The sequence below is a fragment of the Protomyctophum parallelum genome (genome assembly GCF_964188405.1).
Source record: "Protomyctophum parallelum genome assembly, chromosome: 2".
NCBI lineage: Eukaryota > Metazoa > Chordata > Actinopteri > Myctophiformes > Myctophidae > Protomyctophum > Protomyctophum parallelum.
This window is the reverse complement of record NC_139699.1, coordinates 62,611,406-62,634,292: the sequence shown is the minus strand read 5'-3', so window position 1 is coordinate 62,634,292 and position 22,887 is coordinate 62,611,406. Positions and strand designations below refer to the sequence as shown.

At 43.8% G+C, this 22,887-nt stretch overlaps 1 protein-coding gene across 1 annotated transcript; it reads left to right on the top strand.

Moving 5' to 3' along the window:
• Positions 1-6,646: 6,646 nt before the first annotated feature.
• Positions 6,647-9,892, top strand: LOC310854737 (ubiquitin conjugation factor E4 A-like; the record flags this gene model as incomplete). The annotated part of the gene is made up of 1 exon (XM_083759410.1): positions 6,647-9,892. One exon carries the CDS (start codon positions 6,647-6,649, stop codon positions 9,890-9,892), a length of 3,246 nt encoding a protein of 1,081 aa, XP_083615536.1.
• Between the last annotated feature and the right edge of the window lie 12,995 nt (positions 9,893-22,887).

Sequence of the window (22,887 nt, the reverse complement as noted above, 5' to 3'; positions counted from 1 at the left end):
AAAATAGCAGACCTACAAGCTCGTATCGCGCCACTCGGTGGCGCGATATGAGCTTGTAGATCTGCTATTTTTAAATAGCTAAAGCATAACATGATGCTGACACCAAAATGGGTGCCCGGTCAGAACGGGTTAAGCCTACACAGGAACGATGCAAGTAGTACATTCATGACTCACCCAGTTATGCACTGCCAGTTGTACGTACCCAATGTCATATAGTAGCCTATACTATACCTGTATGTCTGTCTGATGGATATTTTTCCTTTGGTATCTTGTTCACATCTTATTTCAATGTTAAAAATGACCTTGTATTTGGTGACAGGACTGCCCTGTCACCCAGTGTGATTCTATATCCATATTTGCTTGCTATTAATTCTATTATCAGCTGTCATCCCTCCAGATGGAAAAATATGACGCATGACCTGACAAACAAACTTTGCTCTAAAGATGAGGACCAAAACACCCTCTCACCCTATGAGATATCGGGTCAACAACAGAATCCTATAATCAAAGACTTGATTAAAGTCAAAAACAGGATTCACACAATCGGACGCTCATGACGTTGTACTCTGATAATCACCGATCAACCTATTGCAATGTGACAACTGAATTCTGTATCTATGAAATGATTGCCAGTATAAATGTATGTGAAAAATGATGTAACAGGGTTCTGAACATTTACCGCACGGAGAAGCTCTCTCCTGCTGCTTTGTCATTTCTTGTAACAACTCTTGAACCGAAGACTTTACTAAAAGTTCTGATTTTGCTTACACGGTTTCCTGTGTCAACTTCTTTCAGAGTCTTTTACCTCTCTGGTTTCACCAGAGAGAAATACCTTTTTTGGGTTGAATACGTTTGAGTACTCTTGGTGGAATATTTCTCTATTTCCAGGAAGACTAGGTAAAGGGAAGTGTTTTCCACTTCCAACAATTGGTCCTTTTTTTTTTCAATTGAATGAATTTGGTTTAGTAATGCGGATGAAAGTTTTGCCAAATCGTTTGTTTTTAATGAGTCATCATATCCAAACTCAGCCCTCCAGATTGGTAGAAAGGGGGCCACTGTCGGACATTTAGTAACAGCTATTATCAGGTCGGGGTTCGTCATTTCAGCAGTCAGTGTTGCTATAATGCTGGATTCAAATGTACTTGTGGTTACCTGTGTTCTCTTATGGGCCGATTTATATTTGGGTGTTAACAGGGGCTGCCTTTCTTTTCTGTTATTTGAATTGCCCATAGTGAACTTGATGTGTTTAAGTGGTGGAATACAGAATTTAGACAGGAGAGGTCAGTCTTATACTTCTAAGATTTCAGTGTTCTCTTCCAGAGACAGGAATGTGGCAAAGATAAGGAAGTGACCTTGACCCAATTTTCCCACAGGCCCACAACACTGTTATGGAGAAATGGCTGTTAGAGAGCTGTAATATGTAATTCCTAGACACATCACAGCTGGTCTGTGAGATTTTTAGGATAAAAAAAAAAAGGCAGATCCAGCACAGCTTCTACACCTCCTTATCTTTCAGGTTGGTCCATGTGGCGGAGAGGGCCCGTGACTCTCTGTTCACACACACACATCACATGTCCAGGTATAATGATGGTTGGTACATCGGAAGGAGGGTTTGTGGATTCATGTTTCTGCCTCATCACTTATGATACATTTGCCTATCTTGTTCACCCTCCTGTATTTACAGTCCTAATTATCGAAGTACATTATTAATTATATGTTAAGCTATTTTTTGCCTGCCCACTGGTCACTTTTGGATCATTTTTAAGGCCTAGCACCCAGATGATGCTACGAGGTAAAACTGAGAAGAGGCCTCGTCGGTTGAAAAAAAAATGTGTTGATTTTTAACATGGTCTAATCTGTGATCACATGGGGAAGTTGATGGATATTTTTCCTTTGGTATCTTGTTCACATCTTATTTCAATGTTAAAAATGACCTTGTATTTGGTGACAGGACTGCCCTGTCACCCAGTGTGATTCTATATCCATATTTGCTTGCTATTAATTCTATTATCAGCTGTCATCCCTCCAGATGGAAAAATATGACGCATGACCTGACAAACAAACTTTGCTCTAAAGATGAGGACCAAAACACCCTCTCACCCTATGAGATATCGGGTCAACAACAGAATCCTATAATCAAAGACTTGATTAAAGTCAAAAACAGGATTCACACAATCGGACGCTCATGACGTTGTACTCTGATAATCACCGATCAACCTATTGCAATGTGACAACTGAATTCTGTATCTATGAAATGATTGCCAGTATAAATGTATGTGAAAAATGATGTAACAGGGTTCTGAACATTTACCGCACGGAGAAGCTCTCTCCTGCTGCTTTGTCATTTCTTGTAACAACTCTTGAACCGAAGACTTTACTAAAAGTTCTGATTTTGCTTACACGGTTTCCTGTGTCAACTTCTTTCAGAGTCTTTTACCTCTCTGGTTTCACCAGAGAGAAATACCTTTTTTGGGTTGAATACGTTTGAGTACTCTTGGTGGAATATTTCTCTATTTCCAGGAAGACTAGGTAAAGGGAAGTGTTTTCCACTTCCAACACTGTCTGTCATACGATTTGTCACACACGTTACCGCAGTGAAATTTGTCCTCCGCATTTGACCCATCTCTTGGAGCGGTGAGCCGCAGCCAAGGAGCGGTAAGCTGCAGCCGTGCCGCGCTCGGGAATCATTTGATTAGTTGATTTGACCCCCTTAATCCAACCCATTGATGCAGAGTGCCAAGCAGGATCGAGGCATTGGGCCCCATTTTTACAGTCTTTGGTATGACCCGGCCGGGGATCGAACCCCGACCTCCCAGTTTCAGGGCGGATATTCTAACCAAGGCCGCTGCGCTGTCTCTCTGTGTCCCTTCTTTATCCATGTATGGAGTTACATGTCTGCCTTGCTCTGATATGGAGTCCAGGCTAGTCTGCAAATGCATGCACGGCATGCACACATTTACCAATCCATCCGTCGGCCTATTGACCTAGAAATAGACCTACAGTATAGTCCAGGGGCAGAGCCATATTTTGGTACCACCTAAGATGACCGTATTCCTTTTTGTATTCCTAGGGTCATTCCTACATGTCTATAGTTTATATTTTGGTATGATACAATTCAGTAACTTAATTAATACCAATTATATTTAACCATACAATAAAATAACATAAAGGCAAACATTTAAAAATGTTATTATGCTTTAAGTAGCATGTGACGTGTCAAACTAGGGGGTTTCATGATTATGAATCCATTGCAAGCATTACCTAAAGCATAATGACATTTTCAATATTTTGCCTTATATAGGCTGTTAATGGTGGTCACATATAACTGGCATTAAGCTACTGAATTGGAAAATGTTTCATACCAAAATATAAACCAGAGACATATGTAGGAATACCATTTTTTTTTACGGTCACCTTAGGTGTGAAAATATCAATTCAATTCAAAGGAGTTGTATTGGCATGAGAAAACAGTGTGAAAATATAATAACAGTGACACTGGATTCTTTGGAACACATTTGTTTTTCTCCCATTTCCTGAAAACTGAACAGCTGTGTACATACAAGGTTTCCACCCCACTGTGGCCAATGTGTTTCCCATGTGTGTCTATGGCATGTACAGGAATGTGTTTCTATACGTGTGTCATCTATCTACCAGCCCTGGGTGCCTGGCCTTCATTGTGAAAGCATTAAGGTGAGTTCCAGCCTTCTGCTGAATGCAGGTGGGATACGGGACCTACTTATTACAGCCCAGATCCACCTGTAATACATCACTGTCTCTCCCTGCCCTCACTGCACTGTGGCCGATGTCTGCAGCCCAGCCCTTCATTTTGTCGCTGTCAGGCAGAAACCTTGTATCTCCATAGTTTTTTACTTTATATGTTTTCGTAAAACAACAGTCTACTTTGTCATACAAGAATGTACACAAAGTAAGTCGTTAGCGGTAAAGGCTCATACATAATCTGGATTTTCGGTGGTTAGGTGACCACCGAACGACAACATGACGTCACGAGCCGCGGTGAAGAGCAAACCACCGCCACCGCTCCAGCCCTTCTCTCTCTGTTGCATGGGTTTTATACTTAAGCAATTTTTTCTTTTTATATATTTTTTATCCCACGATTTTGTAACCCATTTTTCACCCCTGTGTCAATCATCTAATGTGATCCTGGGCTCTACACACCCTCCACCAACCTAGTCCCCATATATGGGGGACAAGGGGAGACCAACCTAGTCCCCATATATGGGGGACAAGGGGAGAGCAACGGACTTGAACTAGAGTTCTCATTTTCTGCCCGAACCCGACCCGGCCCGACATTTTAGGGCCGGGCCGGGCCCAAATAATATGCTAATTAGACGGGCCGGGCCGGGCCTCGGGCTCTGTGATTTTCCGTGATTTTTTATTTTTCTTCTTTTTTCAAAAATGTTATTATAATAAAAATAGCAATTCTGTTATTTGTGTAATGTGTAGGCTATATAGCCTACAAGTATGTATTTATTATGAAGAGGGCTGCGCTATGGCGATTCACTTGTGACAGGAGGAAGACGGAGGAGTGGAGGCGGGGGGCTTGGAATGGATTACTGACTGCGCAGGCAGAGAGAAGTGAACGGTGGGGTGGTTGTTTAATGTTTATACCGCTGGCTGGCCTCTGTTTTGCGGCGCACCAAATGAGCTTCTGCTTCAGTTCATAATGCTAAATGTTTTATAAATCAATCGGATTATCAAACGATAGACTGCAACATGACAAAAACAGTTGCACTGAGCCATCTCGTTAAACCCAGCTGGCTGCGATGAATAACCTAATCATTAGACCTAATCAACGTCATATAGTCACCAACCGATCCATATAATTCTGTAGTGTATGATCTGACCACGCAATGTTACAGTCCACTGCAGGCTACAGGCTATTTGATTTACAAAATGATTAGTATTATAACCGCCGTCCCTCAGTGCGGCAGCGGCGCTCCTCGTTATATGTGCCCGATTTAAAATAACAGAGCTGTCTCTAAGCTCTAAGCTCGAGACACGCCATGAGCGGGTGCATGGATATATATGTAGGCTATGTTTGTTCTTTTGGACACCGAACGGGGACGATACTTGGGGTCTTGGACATAGCTTCACTTCAGAGGAAACGGGGAGCTACTCACCAGTCACCACCACTGGAAATGGAATCCATTAGAATGATATGGAAATGGTAGGCTACATTAACAGTCTAACGTGAGCTACATAAATCCTTTATTTCGGCGATAAGTCCATTGAACTCCGTTCTCACTCTCACACAGACACACACTGAAAGAAAAAAAAGAACGCCACTTTATTGCATGGCCAGCGCAGCGTTTGTCTGTGCGTCAGTGGTTCACTGACGGCGCATGCTGCTGCGCTGGCCATGCATTAAAGTGGCGTTCTTTTTTTTCTTTGTCGGGCTTTATAGGGCTTCGGGCCTAACATTATGGTATTTTTTAGGGCCGGGCCGGGCTTCGGGCTGACCCAGTTAGGGCCGGGCCGGGCCGGGCTTCAAATTTCGGGCCCGATGAGAACTCTAACTTTTTTTTTTTTTTTAAGATATTTTTTTGCGGCTTACGCCTTTTATTGATTTTTGAAGGGACAGACAGTAGGCTGACAGGAAACGGGAGAGAGATGGGGGGATGACATGCAGTAAAGGCCGTGTCGGGTCCGGGAGTCGAACCCGCGGCACACTGCGACTGGATTACCAGTCCGGTGCCCAGACCGTTACGCTACGGCCTGGGCCGAGAACTCTAACTTGAACTCATGCTTCCTTCATGCCTGAGTGTCCAAGTAGCTCCTTTACACCTGACGGGGGAGTTTCCCTGGTTGGACGTAGCGCGTGGAAGGAACACGCTATTCCAACCAGTTCCTTTCCCCTCCATCAGGCTAGCGCTCTGGGAGAACAGAGCAGCTGCATTCTTTGTTTTGATTAGGTGGTGAATGGTGCACGGCTAGAAGGCTGTTTCAACCAATCAGATTGCTTCCTCGAAACGACCTGTGGTATAATATTGAATCAACGAAAAGTATAAAAAACAACTATTGGATCCATTGCGACACATTTGTTTTTCTCCTATTTCCTGAAAAGTAAAAGCTTTGGACATCCGGAAAGGTGGCATGCAGTGCATCTCTATACTCTCTAGGGCAACCTTGCAGTATAGAACGGGCACAGGCAGGATTTAGTGTGTGTGTAGCCTGCTTTCTGATCTAGAGAGCAACCGCTGGAGAATATTGGTTCATCGATCAGAGCCCCCCCCACCCCCCCCCCACCCTGCCCCCCTCCACCCCTCCCCTCCGTGGTAGAAATCAGCGGAGGAAAGTGAAGCCCCTCTGCACCGTAGTTCACTCCCACTCTCCTAGACCAGGAAATGTGTCTTATTTTTTGAGCCGAACGCGAATTGAAAATAAAAGCCTGTGCATCGAGGCTAGAGTGTCTAGGCTAGAGTGTCTTTTGCTTATGCCCAAATATGGAAGTATGGATTTCAACACAGCTTTTGATTGGTCAACTCATCCAATCGGCTTTGTGGAATGGCCATGAGACCATATATAGGGGATAGTGTGCAATTGTACTTTACCTTTTGCTGACACTCTAGACCATTAGTCTAATAAGTCCAAAGTTGCTGACGTCCTGCAGAAGGTCAAAGTGAAGATGACTGACCAGGGGAGCAACAACAACCAAAATATCACGTGTAATCCCTTTGCTGCCCTTTTCAGCTCACCTCCTGGCACCACACAGTTTGCATCAGGCCAGAATCCACCTCAGCTGTTTCCTGAACTGTCAATGGAGGACATTGTGGAGAGCCAGTCAAAGTCAGATAATTCAATGTTCGACAGCATTTATGACAATGTTGCCTCTGTGGCCGATATCAGCCGGTCGTTTCACTCCCGTCAGGAGTTTTGTGAGCTGCTGAGTATCAACCACATGATCCAGAGGATATTCCTCATCACACTGGACAACAGTGACCCTAGCCTAAGCGCTGGTAATGGGATCCCCCCTCGCTGTGTGTACATGGAGGAAATGGCAGCAGACCTAAAGGGACAGAACTGGCTGGACATGGACAACATAGAACAGGCTCTGTTCAACCGTCTGCTGTTACAAGAGCCAGGAAACCAACTCATTTACATGACTTCCTCCTGCAGCGAAGTCAAACTTCCTATTGATCTTGATGCTGGGGAGCACTGTGCCATCCCCTACCTGTATGCATGTTACCAAAGGGCCAAGGAGGAGGTGACAAAAGTACCAGAGAAGCTGTTGTCCTATGCTGTACGCTGTAAGAACCTGACAGTGTCTAACACCCGGACAGTGCTGCTCATTCCGGAGATCTACACAGGCCAGAATGTCTCCGAACAGCTTGTGGATCTTCTGCTGGAGGGTGTCAGTGGTGCACAACCGGAGGCCCTGTTAGGTTTCATGGAAGAGGTCATCACTGGCCTACTTGCTGAACAGGAAGTGTGCACATTCAGGGAGGTCATTGTACCAGTGCTGGACAATTTGCAAGGGCGCATTAAAGACTTAGACCTGTACCAGCTTTTCATCTACTCATACCTAGATGTCCTCATCTACTTCAGCAGACAGAAAGACATCGCTAAGGTGTTAGTGGAGCACATCCAACCCAAACACCCAACTCAAGGCTTTCAGTACCAGAATAATCTACTGGGATGGGTGCTGAGTATCTCCTGCCTGCCAAAGTCTCCAGGGGTGGTCGAGAGCCATGGCTACTTCCCGAACCCTACTCACTATAGTAGCCAAGAAAAAACGGTTCAGGAGGCCAACATACACCAGTTAATGGGCAAACTACATGACAAACTGCACCAGATCCTGAAGAATTTGCTTCAGCATTCCAGTGAGACGCGCCACCAGCTTCTCTCTTGGTTGGGTGGCTGTCTGCAGGCTAATGCTGGACGATCAAAGATATGGGCCAATCAGATGCCAGAGATCTTTCAGACTTATGCCTCCGACGCATTCTTCCTGAACTTGGGTGCGGCACTGCTGAAGCTGTGTCAACCCTTCTGCCGGCCACTTTCGCCCAAGCTTCTCACCTTCGAGCCCTCCTACTGTGCCCTCAAGGACCTCAGTGAAGAAGAGAGGCGCATTTGCAGCGTGCATGCTAGAGGTCTGGACAAGGAGACTTGTCTGATACCTGTACCCCCTCAACAGCCTGTGGATTACATCCAGTCTTACAGTCTGCTGACGGAAAATCTCATCTTTACACAACTCACTCTGCGCCTTGGCTTCCACAGACTCCATGAGCAGATGCTGAAGATGAACAACTCTATTTACAAGCTCAAGAGTACATGGCAGGAGGCTCAGCGAACAGGCAGCTCAATGTCGGAGCATCTTTTAGGCGAATTAGACCGTCTGATGACCATCTACCTGTCGACTAAGGCCGCTCTAACAGAGCCTGCCATGCTGCAGTGCTGCATGAACCTGCAAGCCTCCTCTGCCGCTCTACTGGTTCAGCTGGGACTGGGGAACCAGGGGAATGATCATTTACCACTCAATTTCCCACTGCTGCCCCTACATAATAGTATGCTCTGCTATGTGCCAGAGTTCTTCATGGAGAACATTGGAGAATTCATAATATTCTCGCGTCGATTCGCTGAAAACGTTCTGGAGTCTTCTGCTGAAAGTATAGAACAGATCCTCAATCTTGTTACAGTCTTCATGGGCAATGCGGACAGAATGAAAAACCCCCATTTGCGTGCAAAGTTGGTAGAAGTTCTGGACGCGTTGATCCCTTACATTGAGCCTGTGGCTCACGGTGATGCTCAGCCAATTACATTCACGCGAGAGAGAGTCTTCTGCTCCTACCGCCATGCATCCTCCCTGGCCGAGGCCCTAATCACTATGTTTGTAGACATCGAGTTCACTGGCGAACCTCACCATTTTGAGCAGAAATTTAACTACAGAAGGCCCATGTATGCTATCCTCAAATACATGTGGGGGAAAGACAGCTACAGGGAGAGCATCAAGCATCTGGCTAACTATGCATCAGAGAATCTGGAGGCCACAAACCCTCCGCTCTTCCTGCGATACCTCAACCTGCTAATGAATGACGCCATCTTCCTACTGGATGAGGCCATTCAGTACATGAGCAAGATCAAACTTCTACAACTGGAACGTGATCAAGGGGAGTGGGACGGCTTGGCCCCTGATGCCCGCAGAGAGAAGGAGTCCAACTTGCTTAAGTTTGGACAGCTTGGACGCTTCCATAATATCATATCTAATGAGACCATCAGGACACTGGCCTTCCTTACCTCAGAAATTAAAAACATTTTTGTGCACACGTTCCTTGTCGAGAGGATCGTCTCCATGCTCAACTACTTCCTGCAGCACCTGGTGGGGCCTAAGATGGGTGCCCTGAAAGTCAAGGACTTCAGTGAATTTGACTTCAAGCCCCAGCAACTGGTCTCTGACATCTGCACCATCTACCTGAATCTGGGTGATGAGGAGATGTTCTGTGCCATGGTCCCCAAAGATGGACGCTCTTACTCACCCACCCTCTTCTCTCAAGCAGTTAGGGTCCTTAAGAAGATCAACAAGCCTGGAGACATGATTGTGTCCTTTGGGGTCCTTACTGACAAAATCAAGTCCCATGCAGACAGGCAGCAGCAGGAAGAGGAGACCTACTCAGATGCGCCAGATGATTTTTTGGACCCCATCATGTCCACTCTGATGCGGGACCCAGTAGTGCTCCCCTCCTCCAACGTCACAGTTGAACGCTCAACCATAGCAAGACATCTTCTCAGTGACCAAACTGACCCTTTCAACCGCTGTCCTCTTACCATGGACCAGATACGGCCAAATGAGGAACTCAAACAGGAGATCTTACAATGGCTGGCGAAGCGCAAGCAAGATATGCTGCATAATATGGGACCTAGCAGCGAACAGTAATACCTTCTCAGAACAATAATGTTTCCTTTCTTTGCAACTCTTTTTTTTTGCAAATCCATGAGGCGCCTAACTGCTAGCCTGGTTAATAAACCAGACCGAATCAGCCGTTGGCAAAAAAAGAATTGCCTGCCGGCGGATTACGGTCTGGAGAGGCTCAATTGTACGCCCATTTCCTACACCAGAGAAATGGGGCGGCCAATCGGGACACGGTATGCAATATGGGCGGGCTTTGGTACAGTGACTTTCAATGCTTGAGACCTTTGACTGACAGTAGCTCTGACCAATTGGGTCAAAGAGAAAATGTTTCAACCCGCCCCCCCTGGAAATGAAATCCAAGCTGAGCCTCCCCAGACTAATATCCCGCGGTCCGTGCGATATTAGTCTGGTTTATTAACCAGGCTACCTAACTCCTCCAGTTCCTGCACTCTTCCATATGGCACCATCCTTTCATGTAGGCAAGGTTAGCCTGTAACCTACAAAGTAGTGACACACACACACACACACACACACACACCACACACACAATGTGCAGTGACTCTTGTGAGCTCCGGAGAAACTACAAGCTCACAAAGCTCTTTCAAACATTGTCACAGTACAAAAACAACTTTGACACTATGGGTGGGGCATGTGTCTGAGAAGGGCACATCCCATAAAAAAAAAACACCTGTAGACATTTGTTGCATGTTCCCTACTAGTCCCGACCCTGATCGACATGTGAAAATACACATATTAACATTCAATAAACATTTGTTTATTGAACGGTCAAAGCTTAGCATGTGTCAACTCGAACGTAAACCCTTGACCTCCGGTTGGTGGACTTCAACATAACATAACGAGCTCTGTTAACATATAATGTGCTGTTTTCACTGTTGCTAATGAGCACATCCCTATTGGAGTTTCTCTTGCAATATGTGCAATTTCAAAACAGGTGGTACGTAGGACTATTGAGTGATTACCAACGAGTGCTCCCGAAAAATAATCAGCTGTATGGAATGTCTTTACACTCATAGCTCATTACATGTCTACAGTGGATTTTTGAGGGGCGCTATCCCCTCCTATGCCCATCTTTGAGTGTTTGTGTAAACACAAACATTGGCTGATCACCCCTAGCGATGATTTGATTGTTATTAAATGTAAAAGTGAGGGCAGAAAAGTGAAGATGCCAAAAGTCATTGGCCGGAATTACATTTGTGATGATTTAATTGGCTGAGCACGCCCCTCACGTCACACAAGTGTGCTTTATATGAAACAAACACTTTGCAGATAGAAAGAGGATCAACATTTCCATACAGCTGCAATGTTGATGGTTGTTTAATATGATCACTTGGATGTAAAGGCTGATGGTGAAACTCTATAGATTATAAAAGATATAATGTTGCAAATTGCGGCTTTGTGTGGTGTATGATGAATCATATAGCATATTCATAACTACTTGAGTATGTAATGTAATAGACAAAGCCTAAATTCTTCTCTTCCTCTGCTATAGATGTTGGTTTAGCTAGGAGACAGTCCTTATTTATCATAGTAAAGAATGTTTACTGATGCAGATCTTCCTATCGACACCTAGACCAAAAGGGCTATTGTATTCTAGGGCCTTTGAAACTTTCTCCCGCTGCATGCCTAATTTGAATAGAAGCAAAGACTTCTATTTTCTCACTGTGTAGCTGTTTCAACTTTTTTAATGAATGACTTTTAACAATCTTAACTAAAAATATATCGCATGGATGCACCTGGGACGTATCTTCAGTGATGTTTCCTGAGGTCAACGGGGTTTTGGGTCTTCCAACACCATACCCCTCACTCAGGCGACCCAGCCGGGTTTGATCAAATCCCGACGTAGCTTAGGGTGGCCACCTGCAAGACCTCAGAAAGGAGGACACTTTTGCGGGGCTCGCTCCCCCGACCCCCCCCCCTCCCAGATCCCCCCCCCCCCCCCTATATTAATATTATTACTACTACTATTGCACCTGATTTTCTCCAGCATTATGTCCACAGAGAACATATATTTGCTAATTAAATTCATTCATTCATTTTAGAATCAATTTATTTTATTTCATGTTTAGATATGTTTTATGTTTAATCTCTTTCTTGTGGGTTTTTTTAGTTTTATGGTCATCGGTGTGGGACATAGAATGATGCCAGTAGTAGCCTACATGTTCACAGTGCTTTAGCCTCCCTTTCTTTATGATGTCGAATTCCTTGCTCCATTGCTCATTAAATGTTGTTTTTCATTTCGGCATATTTGGTTTGTTTATCTCTGCATTAACTATACTAAAGTGAGTGTGAGAGCACAACAAACAAACCGACCATCCCACTGGCAGTGTTGCCCAGTTTTGGAAGAGAACCAAGCAACCATGTCTATGAAAACAAGCCCAAAAGAAGCCTGACTAGGCTTAGTAGCCTATTATATAAAACAAGCCTAAAGTCGCTTATAATTAAGTGGACATGGCAACACTCTGAACGTCTCCACTTGCCTCTCTCTTTTTAAGACAGTGTGGCCGGCTCGCTGCGGAGGCGGAGCTGAGCAGCGCTGTTTAATACCCAGGCAGACGACGTAAATGACAGTAAATGACACAAGCACTGTATATCACAAAAAACCGGACAATTATGTGTCCGGCCAGAGGTTGAGGTGGGAGGAGGACAGGTGGGTCTAAAACCGGACTGTCCGGCGTGAAACCGGACGTCTGGCCACCCTAACGTAGCTACCCAGTAGCTACCCTTGATCAGTCCATCAGGGAATGATAAAGGCCACACAATCCGTTGCTTCGGAACTACTCTGTCGGTACTGGAAGAACCAAAATCTGGCGAGTGGAAGGACTATACTATAGGCTCTGTGGGTTGACTCTGACCGGGCCTCTCCTACGTCTCACCAGGTCCACTCCTGCTCTTGTAACAGGTTTTTTGGGAGAGTCGTTACTACTCTAGTTCGGACTCCAGTTCACACCAATACGGAGCAAATGAGACGACACAATATAGGGATAAGGTATAAAAGTACAAAAGCCTTTTTATTATAATCTAGACATATGAATTCATTCAACAATAGAATAGATAAATGCAAGGGTACCCTTTTTTACAACAAAACAATAAATCAATCGATTCATCACATTTAAAATAGCAAGCAGCAATGGTTAAAACTAGAGGGGAGAGAGTCAGTGAGTCAGGGGTTAGAAATACCACAGTCCAGTCCAGTAGTGAATACGATCTGGGTTTTGCGCCTCGCCACAGCCGTGACGAGACAGCTAGTTTAGTTCAGTCCGATCCACACCGTCCAGTCCGGGACTTCCGCGTTGCCTCTATCCGGGCGTCCTGACGCTCCGCTTTAAAAAGGAGTAGGAGGAGCATAAAATTGATAATCAATCTCTGGTCTGCTGCTCCACAGCCGTCACAACAACCCCTCTGTGGATTTGTCTATAGAGGAGGAGAGAAGTCCGGTCCGCGGGCACAACGTGGAGAGACGAGGAGATAACCTATCTGGCCTACAACATGTAGGGAGAAGAGGACAGAGAGAGAGAGGTCTGGCGTGGTCCGACGACGGCGGCAGCAGGCACAGTCTGAGCAGAGAGAGAGAGCCCTGAGGTGGGATCTAGGTGGACCTTTTATTTGGGCGTGGAGTTTTCACTGCCGAATGAATGTCTTGGCTCAGTCTGTGTCTGATAGTCTGCACACGCCTTGGTTTGAGCACCTGACAGGTAAACAATACTGTGGCATAATGTTCATTGTCCATCGCTATCATAGCGCACGGCACTCATCAAATAACACAGAAATGAAACACAGCATGCATAATCAAAATGAAACTCAAAATATAAATGAAGCAATAAAACACAATATAAAGTTGACCATTTATCATGCTGCTCTACGTGGCACTGTGCATTCTGTGACATTAAACAAATGGCATTTTCCACTCTATGACACTCTCACCAGGCCCAGGACCTGTATGTTGCACCAGACTCCCAGTACCACTGTACCAGGCACTGCATTCAGGTGTGGTGGACTATAATGGCCCTCCTAAAGGCCTCACCAAGGTTTGTTGGGCTTCCTCCTCACGGAGGACACAGGCTGGGGCGCTAACCCATACTGCTCACTCGGGTGCCGTCTACATTCCTCTTTCACCCGTCTCTCCGGTGGTCACCAGACTATTCCTGGTTGTCACATAGTCCTATTCCTATGAGTCACTATAAATAATAACATAATAGGAAAACGTTATGAAATGGTTACTAGTGAGTGCATCTACTACTGGTTTAGAATGTACTATAAGAGACAGGGTATTTTTCATGATTGAGGCTTTATTTATTTATTGTGACAAACTGTTTAATTAATTGAATGCCTGTTCAATTTCATATATGTACATTTGTGTTTTTATTATACCTTTAATTGATCATTAGCTGTTGTTTTATTTCAAAGTTAGAACTCTGTTAAAATGTAATACCATGTAAGAGTTTCTTTGTTGAGAGGGCCCACCTCTCTGTACCGGAACCAGCTACTGACCCATGGTCTCGTTGGTCAAAAGGCAGGAAGCGCCTATTTCATGTCCGGTGGGAGGAGGGACCTTGAGTCGTGGTTTTCATGTGTATAATGAATTGTAATTTCATTTCTCTGGGCTGGTTCAACTCTGCCTCAAATTGGCTCCGGAGGCTTTGTTGAAACCTTGCATGTAGATTTTCACATGCTGTGCTTTGTAACGATTTCATCTCGTGTTTTACCAAAATAGATGCAGAGATACTGAAGAACATTTCACATGCATTCTCCTTTCTTCTCTCCTACACTCTTGTCCGAGACGACACGACATCGGGGATTTTAAACGACATATGCTCAGACAAGCAGCAATGAATGAATGAGCACCAGCTAGGCTTTATAGTGGAGGGAGTAATCAGTGACTATACTTACACCTGAGTAATTGGGGCGTGGCCACAGAACTCTGAATGGAGGGAGGTCTCCCTGTTGCGACATGAATGGAGGGACTTTCGCACTATATGCTGTGTTCACACGGGCAGATGTAAAGATACATCCGCCGTTTGTAGCTGCTTTAAAGCCCCAACATCTATAAACCCAGCAAGCCAAATGACGTCATGATGATGTTATGATGACGTCCTCCGATGACTCCAGTGACGTTCAGGACTATAGGCCAGATCACAGCCTATATGGGGATGATCTTTACGTCATTTCCAGGACGTCTTCACCAGTTGAAATAATATAGCTTATTTTGGGCCAGATCTGACTAGTTATGATATGACTTAAGTTGATCTGGCCACGATCGGACTCTTTCTGATTAATCCAGGGACATTCGTCTTAGTGAGCAGAATTGATGTTGGTTGAAATCAGGTGATATTCTGGGCCAGATCTGACTAGTCTTGGTTTGACTTGATTTGGCTCCAATTGAGACGTCACTAATTCGTCCAGGTCCTGACCATGCTTGCTGGGAAAGCTACAAAAAAGTTGAGCTGGTTTCAACTTCAGCTACAAAGATACAAATCTACAAATACGCTGTGTAGCTTTGTATCTTAAGCGAACTTGAGCCACGAGAGACATGTTGAGTGAGCTAAAACGAGTTGGCGCGCCGAACGTTGCGAAGTTCACTTGAGCCAACCAGTGAACACAGTGGAATTAACGCTCCCTACCCCACTGATCGCCCGTCTCACCCAATCACAAGCCGCGGCGCTCCTTCCAGCCCCTCCCTTCGTGCGGCAGAAAACGAGGTCACCTCCCTGTTACAACAGTTTCTTGTGTTTGGGTAGTGGGTAGCTACTAGCTCAATAGGAAGAGCTCATATGACTGAACCACAAGGTCATGGGATTGAATCCTGATACTAGCAACTCAGCATACTGTATGAACAATCTGGCTCCCTGGAGTAAAGAACATTGTAAAAGGCTATTTACTGTTGCTACCCTTAACATCGACAATGCATTGGGCGCTTAATGTTAAATATTTCAAAAAACTTGAAATACTTTTATTATTTTTAAGCAAAATGCTTGGGTGATGGAAAATTCAAATGTGACATAGAATTTTTGATAGAATAACTCTAACCTACATTATTTTGTAATTTTTACACATTTTGCCCGTTTTAACCTTTTTTAGGATTTTAAAGACAAAGGAAATAATTTATATTGACAAAGTCAATTCAAATTAACATATGTATTAACAATTCAAGGTCATGTGTGACCTGGGCCGATTAGAGTCACATAGAACTTGAATTAAATTACTTCATGAGAAACACAATATATATATTTGAGGTGCACTGTTAAAAGTGCAGGGTGCATGTGAAACCCAATCAAGCTGGTTGTTTGCCACTACGTCACCTTTATTGACGAGGATGGTCCTCTGCATAACACTCTTAACATCGATATAAAGATGCACACAGGTTCTAGTCTTATACCAGGTAAAAGAGCATTTAAACATATGAAACCCAGGAATAACTGAAACAGAAACAGTTCTAAGGTACTGCAAGTACAAAACAATATGGATTTTATTAGTCCTATACATAATAATAATAATAATAATAAACTTTATTTATATAGCACCTTTCATACATAAATGTAGCTCAAAGTGCTTTACAGAGCATAAAAGGAGTAGGGGCCTATAACTACGGCAGTCTTCAGTGAGTCTGGGAAGACGCCTGATTGTAGAGAGCTGTTTACAATTTTTAGGATATCTCCAATCACACTGTCTAAGACCTCTTTGAGAAAGGTGGTGGGAATTGTATCCAATGAACAGGAGGATGATGTCATCTGTGATATGGTTTTGCGGAGTTCGTCTTCATCATTTGCGCAGAACGATAATAGGCTCCCCCTGGGGAGATCTACCCTGGGACCATTAGCTGCTGTTTGAAGGTTTGCGCTAGCAGCAGCATCATTCAAAATATCAGCTCTAATGTTAAAAATGTTGTTATCAAAAAAGCATGCAAACTCATTACACTTAGCTTTAGAGGCCGGGAATGACTGTTTGTAGGACTGAGGGGGGGTTTAAAAGTCGTTCAATGGTAGAGAATAGGACTCTGGCATTTTTCTTGTTCTCGTTAATAATGCCAGAGAAATATGCCTGCCTTGCTAGTAAGCCGAGTAAATCTATGAAAAAAAAGCACCTTACCCTAAAAAAATTGCAACAAAAGGTTTCTCAACTGTTTTTTGTAGTATTAGGTGTCCCTAATAACATACTAAAAGTTTACCAAAGTTTGATCACCCGAAAGGTGTTATTTTCAAGATGGCGTCCAAGATCGCCAAAAAATCATTAAAATAGCTTAACTCCTTATTTATCGTAGACAAATATTTTTTGTGTCTAACCCTATGTTTTTGGGGCCTGTGAATCCAGTGGACTCGTCCAAATGGCAGAGATACAATTAGATCATTGTGAAATCCAATATTATGTGTGTGACTCTATTAAAACCCTCTGAAATGGACACCCGTTTTCAGGTAGTCCCCCAAATGTGATGTTGTAGGGGCGTGGCATGAACCACATTAAATATATTTTTAGGAAGGCTTTCTTTCTTTCTTTATTTTTCTTTCTCACCTTTATTTATACTCGGAATACAGGCTAGCAGTGCCAGTGTGCTCACAGGGGCTGACAGTCATTTCAGCTAGTGGCAAAGCATACTAAAATGGTAGCCTGACCATGAGTGCTGGAGAAACTTGCAAAATTTGCCATGAAGCATTAAGAGATGCTTCTGATGTGGTTGAAGTCCGTCAGAAGGGAGCTGATGGAATCAACAGTGCAAGTGTGCGAAGAGGGGATGACATAGTCATTTCAGCTGGTGAAAAAGTACACTCAATGTCGACAGCAGTACATAAATCCCAAAAACATTATACTCCAACAAAAAACTAAAGTTGATGAGCCACCAAAGAGAAGTGCCAGATCAGCAGATAGTCCTTTCAACAGCAAAACAGACTGTCTATTCTGTGGGACTACAGTACTTACTCAGTACTCACATGATCATCAAAGTGCAGCCTTTAGATATGTACAGACAGATACATTTGTGGAGTCCATTCTTGAGTGTTGTGACAATCACTCAGATGAATTGGCCTTCACCGTCAAAGGCAGAATTGAATATTATGGTCGTGATCTACATGCCGCGGACGGTATTTACCATCAAACTTGTAGTGTAAATTTCCGTACTGGGCGTCCCTTACAAATACAATTCCAGAATGCTCCAGAGGCAAAACGTAGAAAGTCTGGCCGGCCCAAAAATGAAGATCAGGAGCAGGCATTCATGAAGGTTTGCTCCTACCTTGAGAATAATGACGAGGAACAGTTGACAGTTACACATTTGCATGATAAAATGAAGGAATTTCTGACAAATACAGATTCCGAACCAATTGTAAAGGCCTACCTTAAGACAAAGCTAAAAGAAAAGTATGGGGACAGTGTACATTTTTCTGAAGGGGAAGGCCTCAAAGACATAGTGACAATGAGGGAAAGGACTTCACAAATACTGAGATCTTATTTTAACGCACAAGCAAAGGATGAAGAAACACAAAGACAAGTGATCATTGAAACAGCAGCAAGATTGATTAAAAGTGATATCAAGTCCAATGTTATCAATCAGTATCCAAGTGCAAAGTCACTTGAGCTTGATTCTGCCCTTTCATTTGTTCCTGGCACTTTGCAGACATTGTTAAATTGTCTTTTTGTGGGTAAGGAGACAAGCCGGAAGGTTGCAGCAATTGGACAGGCAATTGTCCAAGCAGTACGACCACGTGCCGTTGTAGCTCCCTTACAAGTTGGTCTTGCAGTGCAGGCACATCATTTGTATCGATCACGATTCCTTGTGGACACTCTTAATGGGATTTAGTTCATCGTATGCAGAAGTCTTGCGTTTTGAAAAGAATGCAGCTTCAATTGCGCCAGATATGTTAGCGGATGACATAGATTTGCCAGACATAGCTCTTCTTTTTGCTGGTGACAATGTTGACCACAATATTCTTACTATCGATGGCCGGGGGACCTTCCACGGAATGGGTATCATAGCAGCACTCACACCAGGGCGAAAGAAGGATTGTGTAATTCCAAGGAAACAGATTACCACCCTGGATTTTTCAATGCAGAGTAAAATCCCAATCATCGAACATCGCTTTGCAAAACATGTGCGTCAAAACATTGTGTTCAAAGAACTCCCGGCATTGATCACAGTTGATGTACTGTGGGAGCTCTCACTAAATTTCAAGCAAGAAACCCCTGGGTGGCAGGGAATGATGCATACCATTCACCAAGGATTAGAACATCCAGGGCAATCATCTGTTGTGTTCTTACCTATGATTGACTTGTATTCTGGAGACAAGACATGCATTCTGTCTACACTGAATTTCATTTGTGATCTTGCCATCAAACATAATGTTCCACCTATTATTACGGTTGATCAGCCACTGTATTGGAAAGCTGCAGAGATCATCATGGATGCGCCACAGAGTAGCCAGCTGAAAAGCATTGTGTTGATGCTTGGAGGTTTCCATACATTTATGAACCTACTTGGTGCCATAGGAACACTGATGGAAGGCTCAGGACTCAGGAACATTCTTGAAGGTGTATATGGCTCAAATGCCGTCCAACATATGATGACTGGAAAATCTGTACAAAGAGCTTTCCGTGGACATCTGCTGGTGGACAGATCAATCACCTAGTAGTGTCAGATCTGTTGGAGGATAACCCACAGTTTGAGTCATTGATGGGTGAGGCAGAAGAAATGTACTCATCCTTGGTAGCAAAAGAGACAACTTTGGAGAGTGCAGTAGCATCGGATGTGTTGAGAGAAGTCAAAGACAAAATGGACACTAAGAAGGCAGAACTCAGCACAAGGTCAAAAACCAGTCGGCTGTGGTTGAACTATCAGAAAATGCTGCAGTCGGCAAGAGCACTGATCAAAGCAGATCGCACAGGATCCTGGACGATGCACTTGCGTGCAATGTTGGACTGCCTGCCAGTATTTGCTGCTGCTGGGCACTACAATTACCTAAAATCAGTTTTTTTCTATGTCCAAGAAATGTGCCAACTAGAAGCCAGACATCCAGATGTCTATGTCAAATTTGCCAGGGGTTTCCATGTGATCCGCCGTAGCAACCACTACTGGGCAGGCCTTAGCTCTGACCTTGTCATTGAGCAGACCTTGATGCGGTCCTTGAAGAGTAGTGGAGGTTTGACTCATGGAAGTGGAATGACCGAAGAAATGCGTGCGTTGTGGACCATGTCCATACCCATCACATCCGAGTACAATAACGCCATGCAGGAATTCAATGATCTCATCTACACGACCAGTGAGCAACACAGAGAATCAACAGTTCCCAGGATGAAACGAGATCATGCTGACCTGGAAAAGATCAAAGAAAAACGTAGCACTTTCAAACCATTCTCTCTAGATCCATCTCTGAGAAACATTGTGACTGGTGTAGTCGCCAAAGAAGACGTGAATGTTCATGAGTTTGAGACTGTTGGCAATGAGATCATTGAAAAAATGGTTGGAAACCCCGTTTTTGGGATCTCATTCAAACGAAAAGACCGGGTAAAAACCCTTGCAGATGAGTCTAGCGTCAATGTTTCCCATGACCGAACGATAGATCCTGCCCTGTTGTTCCAGCGATTTATCATTATGTCACAAACCGGAGACCTTTCACTGGAAGATGTAATGACCTATGAGCTCAGCCCATTCCCTGCAGCCCTGTTTGAAGCCAAAGGAATATTGCGTAAGGCTGATAAACCCCAATTAGCACAGGCAGTAGCTGAACTGTCAAGCAAGAAATCAAACAAAACTATACTGGATTCGATCCCACCAACTGAACAGTATGTCCTTGACGGTGGCTCCCTGATTCATCGCTTGCCATGGAAAAGCAGTGACAGTTATGGTGCTATTGCGCAGTCCTATGCTGACTTTACCAGATACCATTATGGTAAAGCAGCTGTGGTCTTTGATGGTTATAGTGACACTCCTTCCATCAAAAACAATACGCATCAGCGACGTGGGCAAAGCACCCACCCAGTCGTTAGCTTCACTGCACAAACTGAGTTTGTGGGAAGAAAGGATGACTTCCTCTCCAGATCTTCTAACAAACAAGGACTTATTAAGCTTGTCACTGAGGAACTGCAGAAGAAGGGCTGCACTGTTATCAATGCACCAGGGGATGCAGACGTGGACATTGTCATGGTTGCAATCAAGGCGTCACAACATCAGTCCACAACCTTGATAGGGGAAGATACAGATTTGCTCGTTCTTCTTCTCTATCATGCTGAGACGAACAATAGAGGCCTCTATTTCCGTTCGGACAAATCCAAGGTTCCAAAAGTGTATGACATCAGCGATATGAAACAAGTCCTGGGTAGAGACTTGTGTTCTCAGATGCTGTTTGTTCATGCTTACACAGGATGTGACACAACTTCACGCATTTTTGGTGTTGGCAAAAAGACAGCGTTCCAGAAACTTGTGAAGGGTGAATCAACCATTCAGACCTGTGCGAATGGGTTTCTGCTCCCAAATCAAGCAAACAATGTCATAGAAGACCTTGGGAGAAAGGCAATGGCAGTTATGTTTGGTGGCAAGAATACAGATTCTCTTGTGTCTTTGCGCTACAAACTTCTAAACAAGAAAATTGTGTCTGCCAAATTATTTGTCAAACCAGAACATCTCCCTCCTACAGAGTCCTCGACTAAATATCACTGCCAAAGAGTTTATTACCAGATCATGGTGTGGACTCAAATGGAGAGTGGCCTGAATCCGGTGGATTGGGGATGGAAATTGGAGGACAATCAATTTGTGCCAGTTATGACCAATATAACTGCTGCCCCAGAAAGCCTACTGCATATGGTCCACTGTAATTGCAAAACCGCCTGCCGAACACAACGGTGTAGTTGCAGACGATACGGATTGCCATGCATGCCTGCTTGTGGACCATGTCAAGTCGATAATTGTGAGAATCCGCATAATCAACCTTTATGGGAGGAAGAGTGTGATGACTAATTGTCAATCTGGTGTGGATAAAAAAATATATATACAAAAGAAATACAAAAAATACAAAAATACTATAGGGGTTAGCGGTACTGAGCCTTCGCGTGGCGGCCCTGTTTTGACTAATTTCACAGTACCACATGGTAATAATGCATGTATTCCCAAAATAAATCGTTGAAAACTTCAACAACAAAATCACCAATGCTGGGCATTATGGCACATGGAAAAAGGAAAAAAATCAATTTATATTGGAAAACGTTAATAATTGTTAACACAAATACACTTATAACCCTATTATAAAGACAACTGTTATTATAATCACTTCACTATAATTTTATTTATAATTTATATAAGCTAATTGGATTATTAGATAACCAAAATATAGGGTTAGACACCAAAATTACTTAATTACTTAATCGATGAGTAATGGTATATTTAAGAACTGGCGGCGGCCATCTTGAAAATAACACCTTTCGGGTAATCAAACTTTGGTAAACTTTTAGTATGTTATTAAGGACACCTAATACTACAAAAAAAGTTGAGAAACCTTTTGTTGCAATTTTTTTAGGGTCAAACCATATTTTTACCCGCCTATAGACGCAAGGCTTTGTTATAGGCGACTGTTGACTTTTTAAGAATCTCTAGGTGGATGGTGAGTTCGCTCGCTCGCTCAGTTCTACGACATTCTTGCTTCAGTGAGCGTGTATGCTCATTTAACCAGGGCGTCACTCTGGTGTTATGTTTCTTTTTTGTTTTCAAAGGAGCCACTATATCAAGAGCTGACTCTAGTTTAAGATTAAAAATTTGAACCATATCATTTACTGGGGGAGTATCGGGCAGGGGGGGGGGCAGATGACGAGAGAACTCGTCGGCTGCAGAAGAGCTAAAAAAACGCTTTGTTATGGTATATTCAGTGATGTTTTTCTCTAGATCAGAGACAGTCATATTAAAACACAGCAAATAGTGGTCCGATAGCTCAGGCCTTTCAATAGTCCTTTCCACAGTTCAGCCCTCTAGAAATCACCAGGTCCAGAGTGTGCCCATGTTTATGTGTAGGCCCAACAACATGTTGGATAAA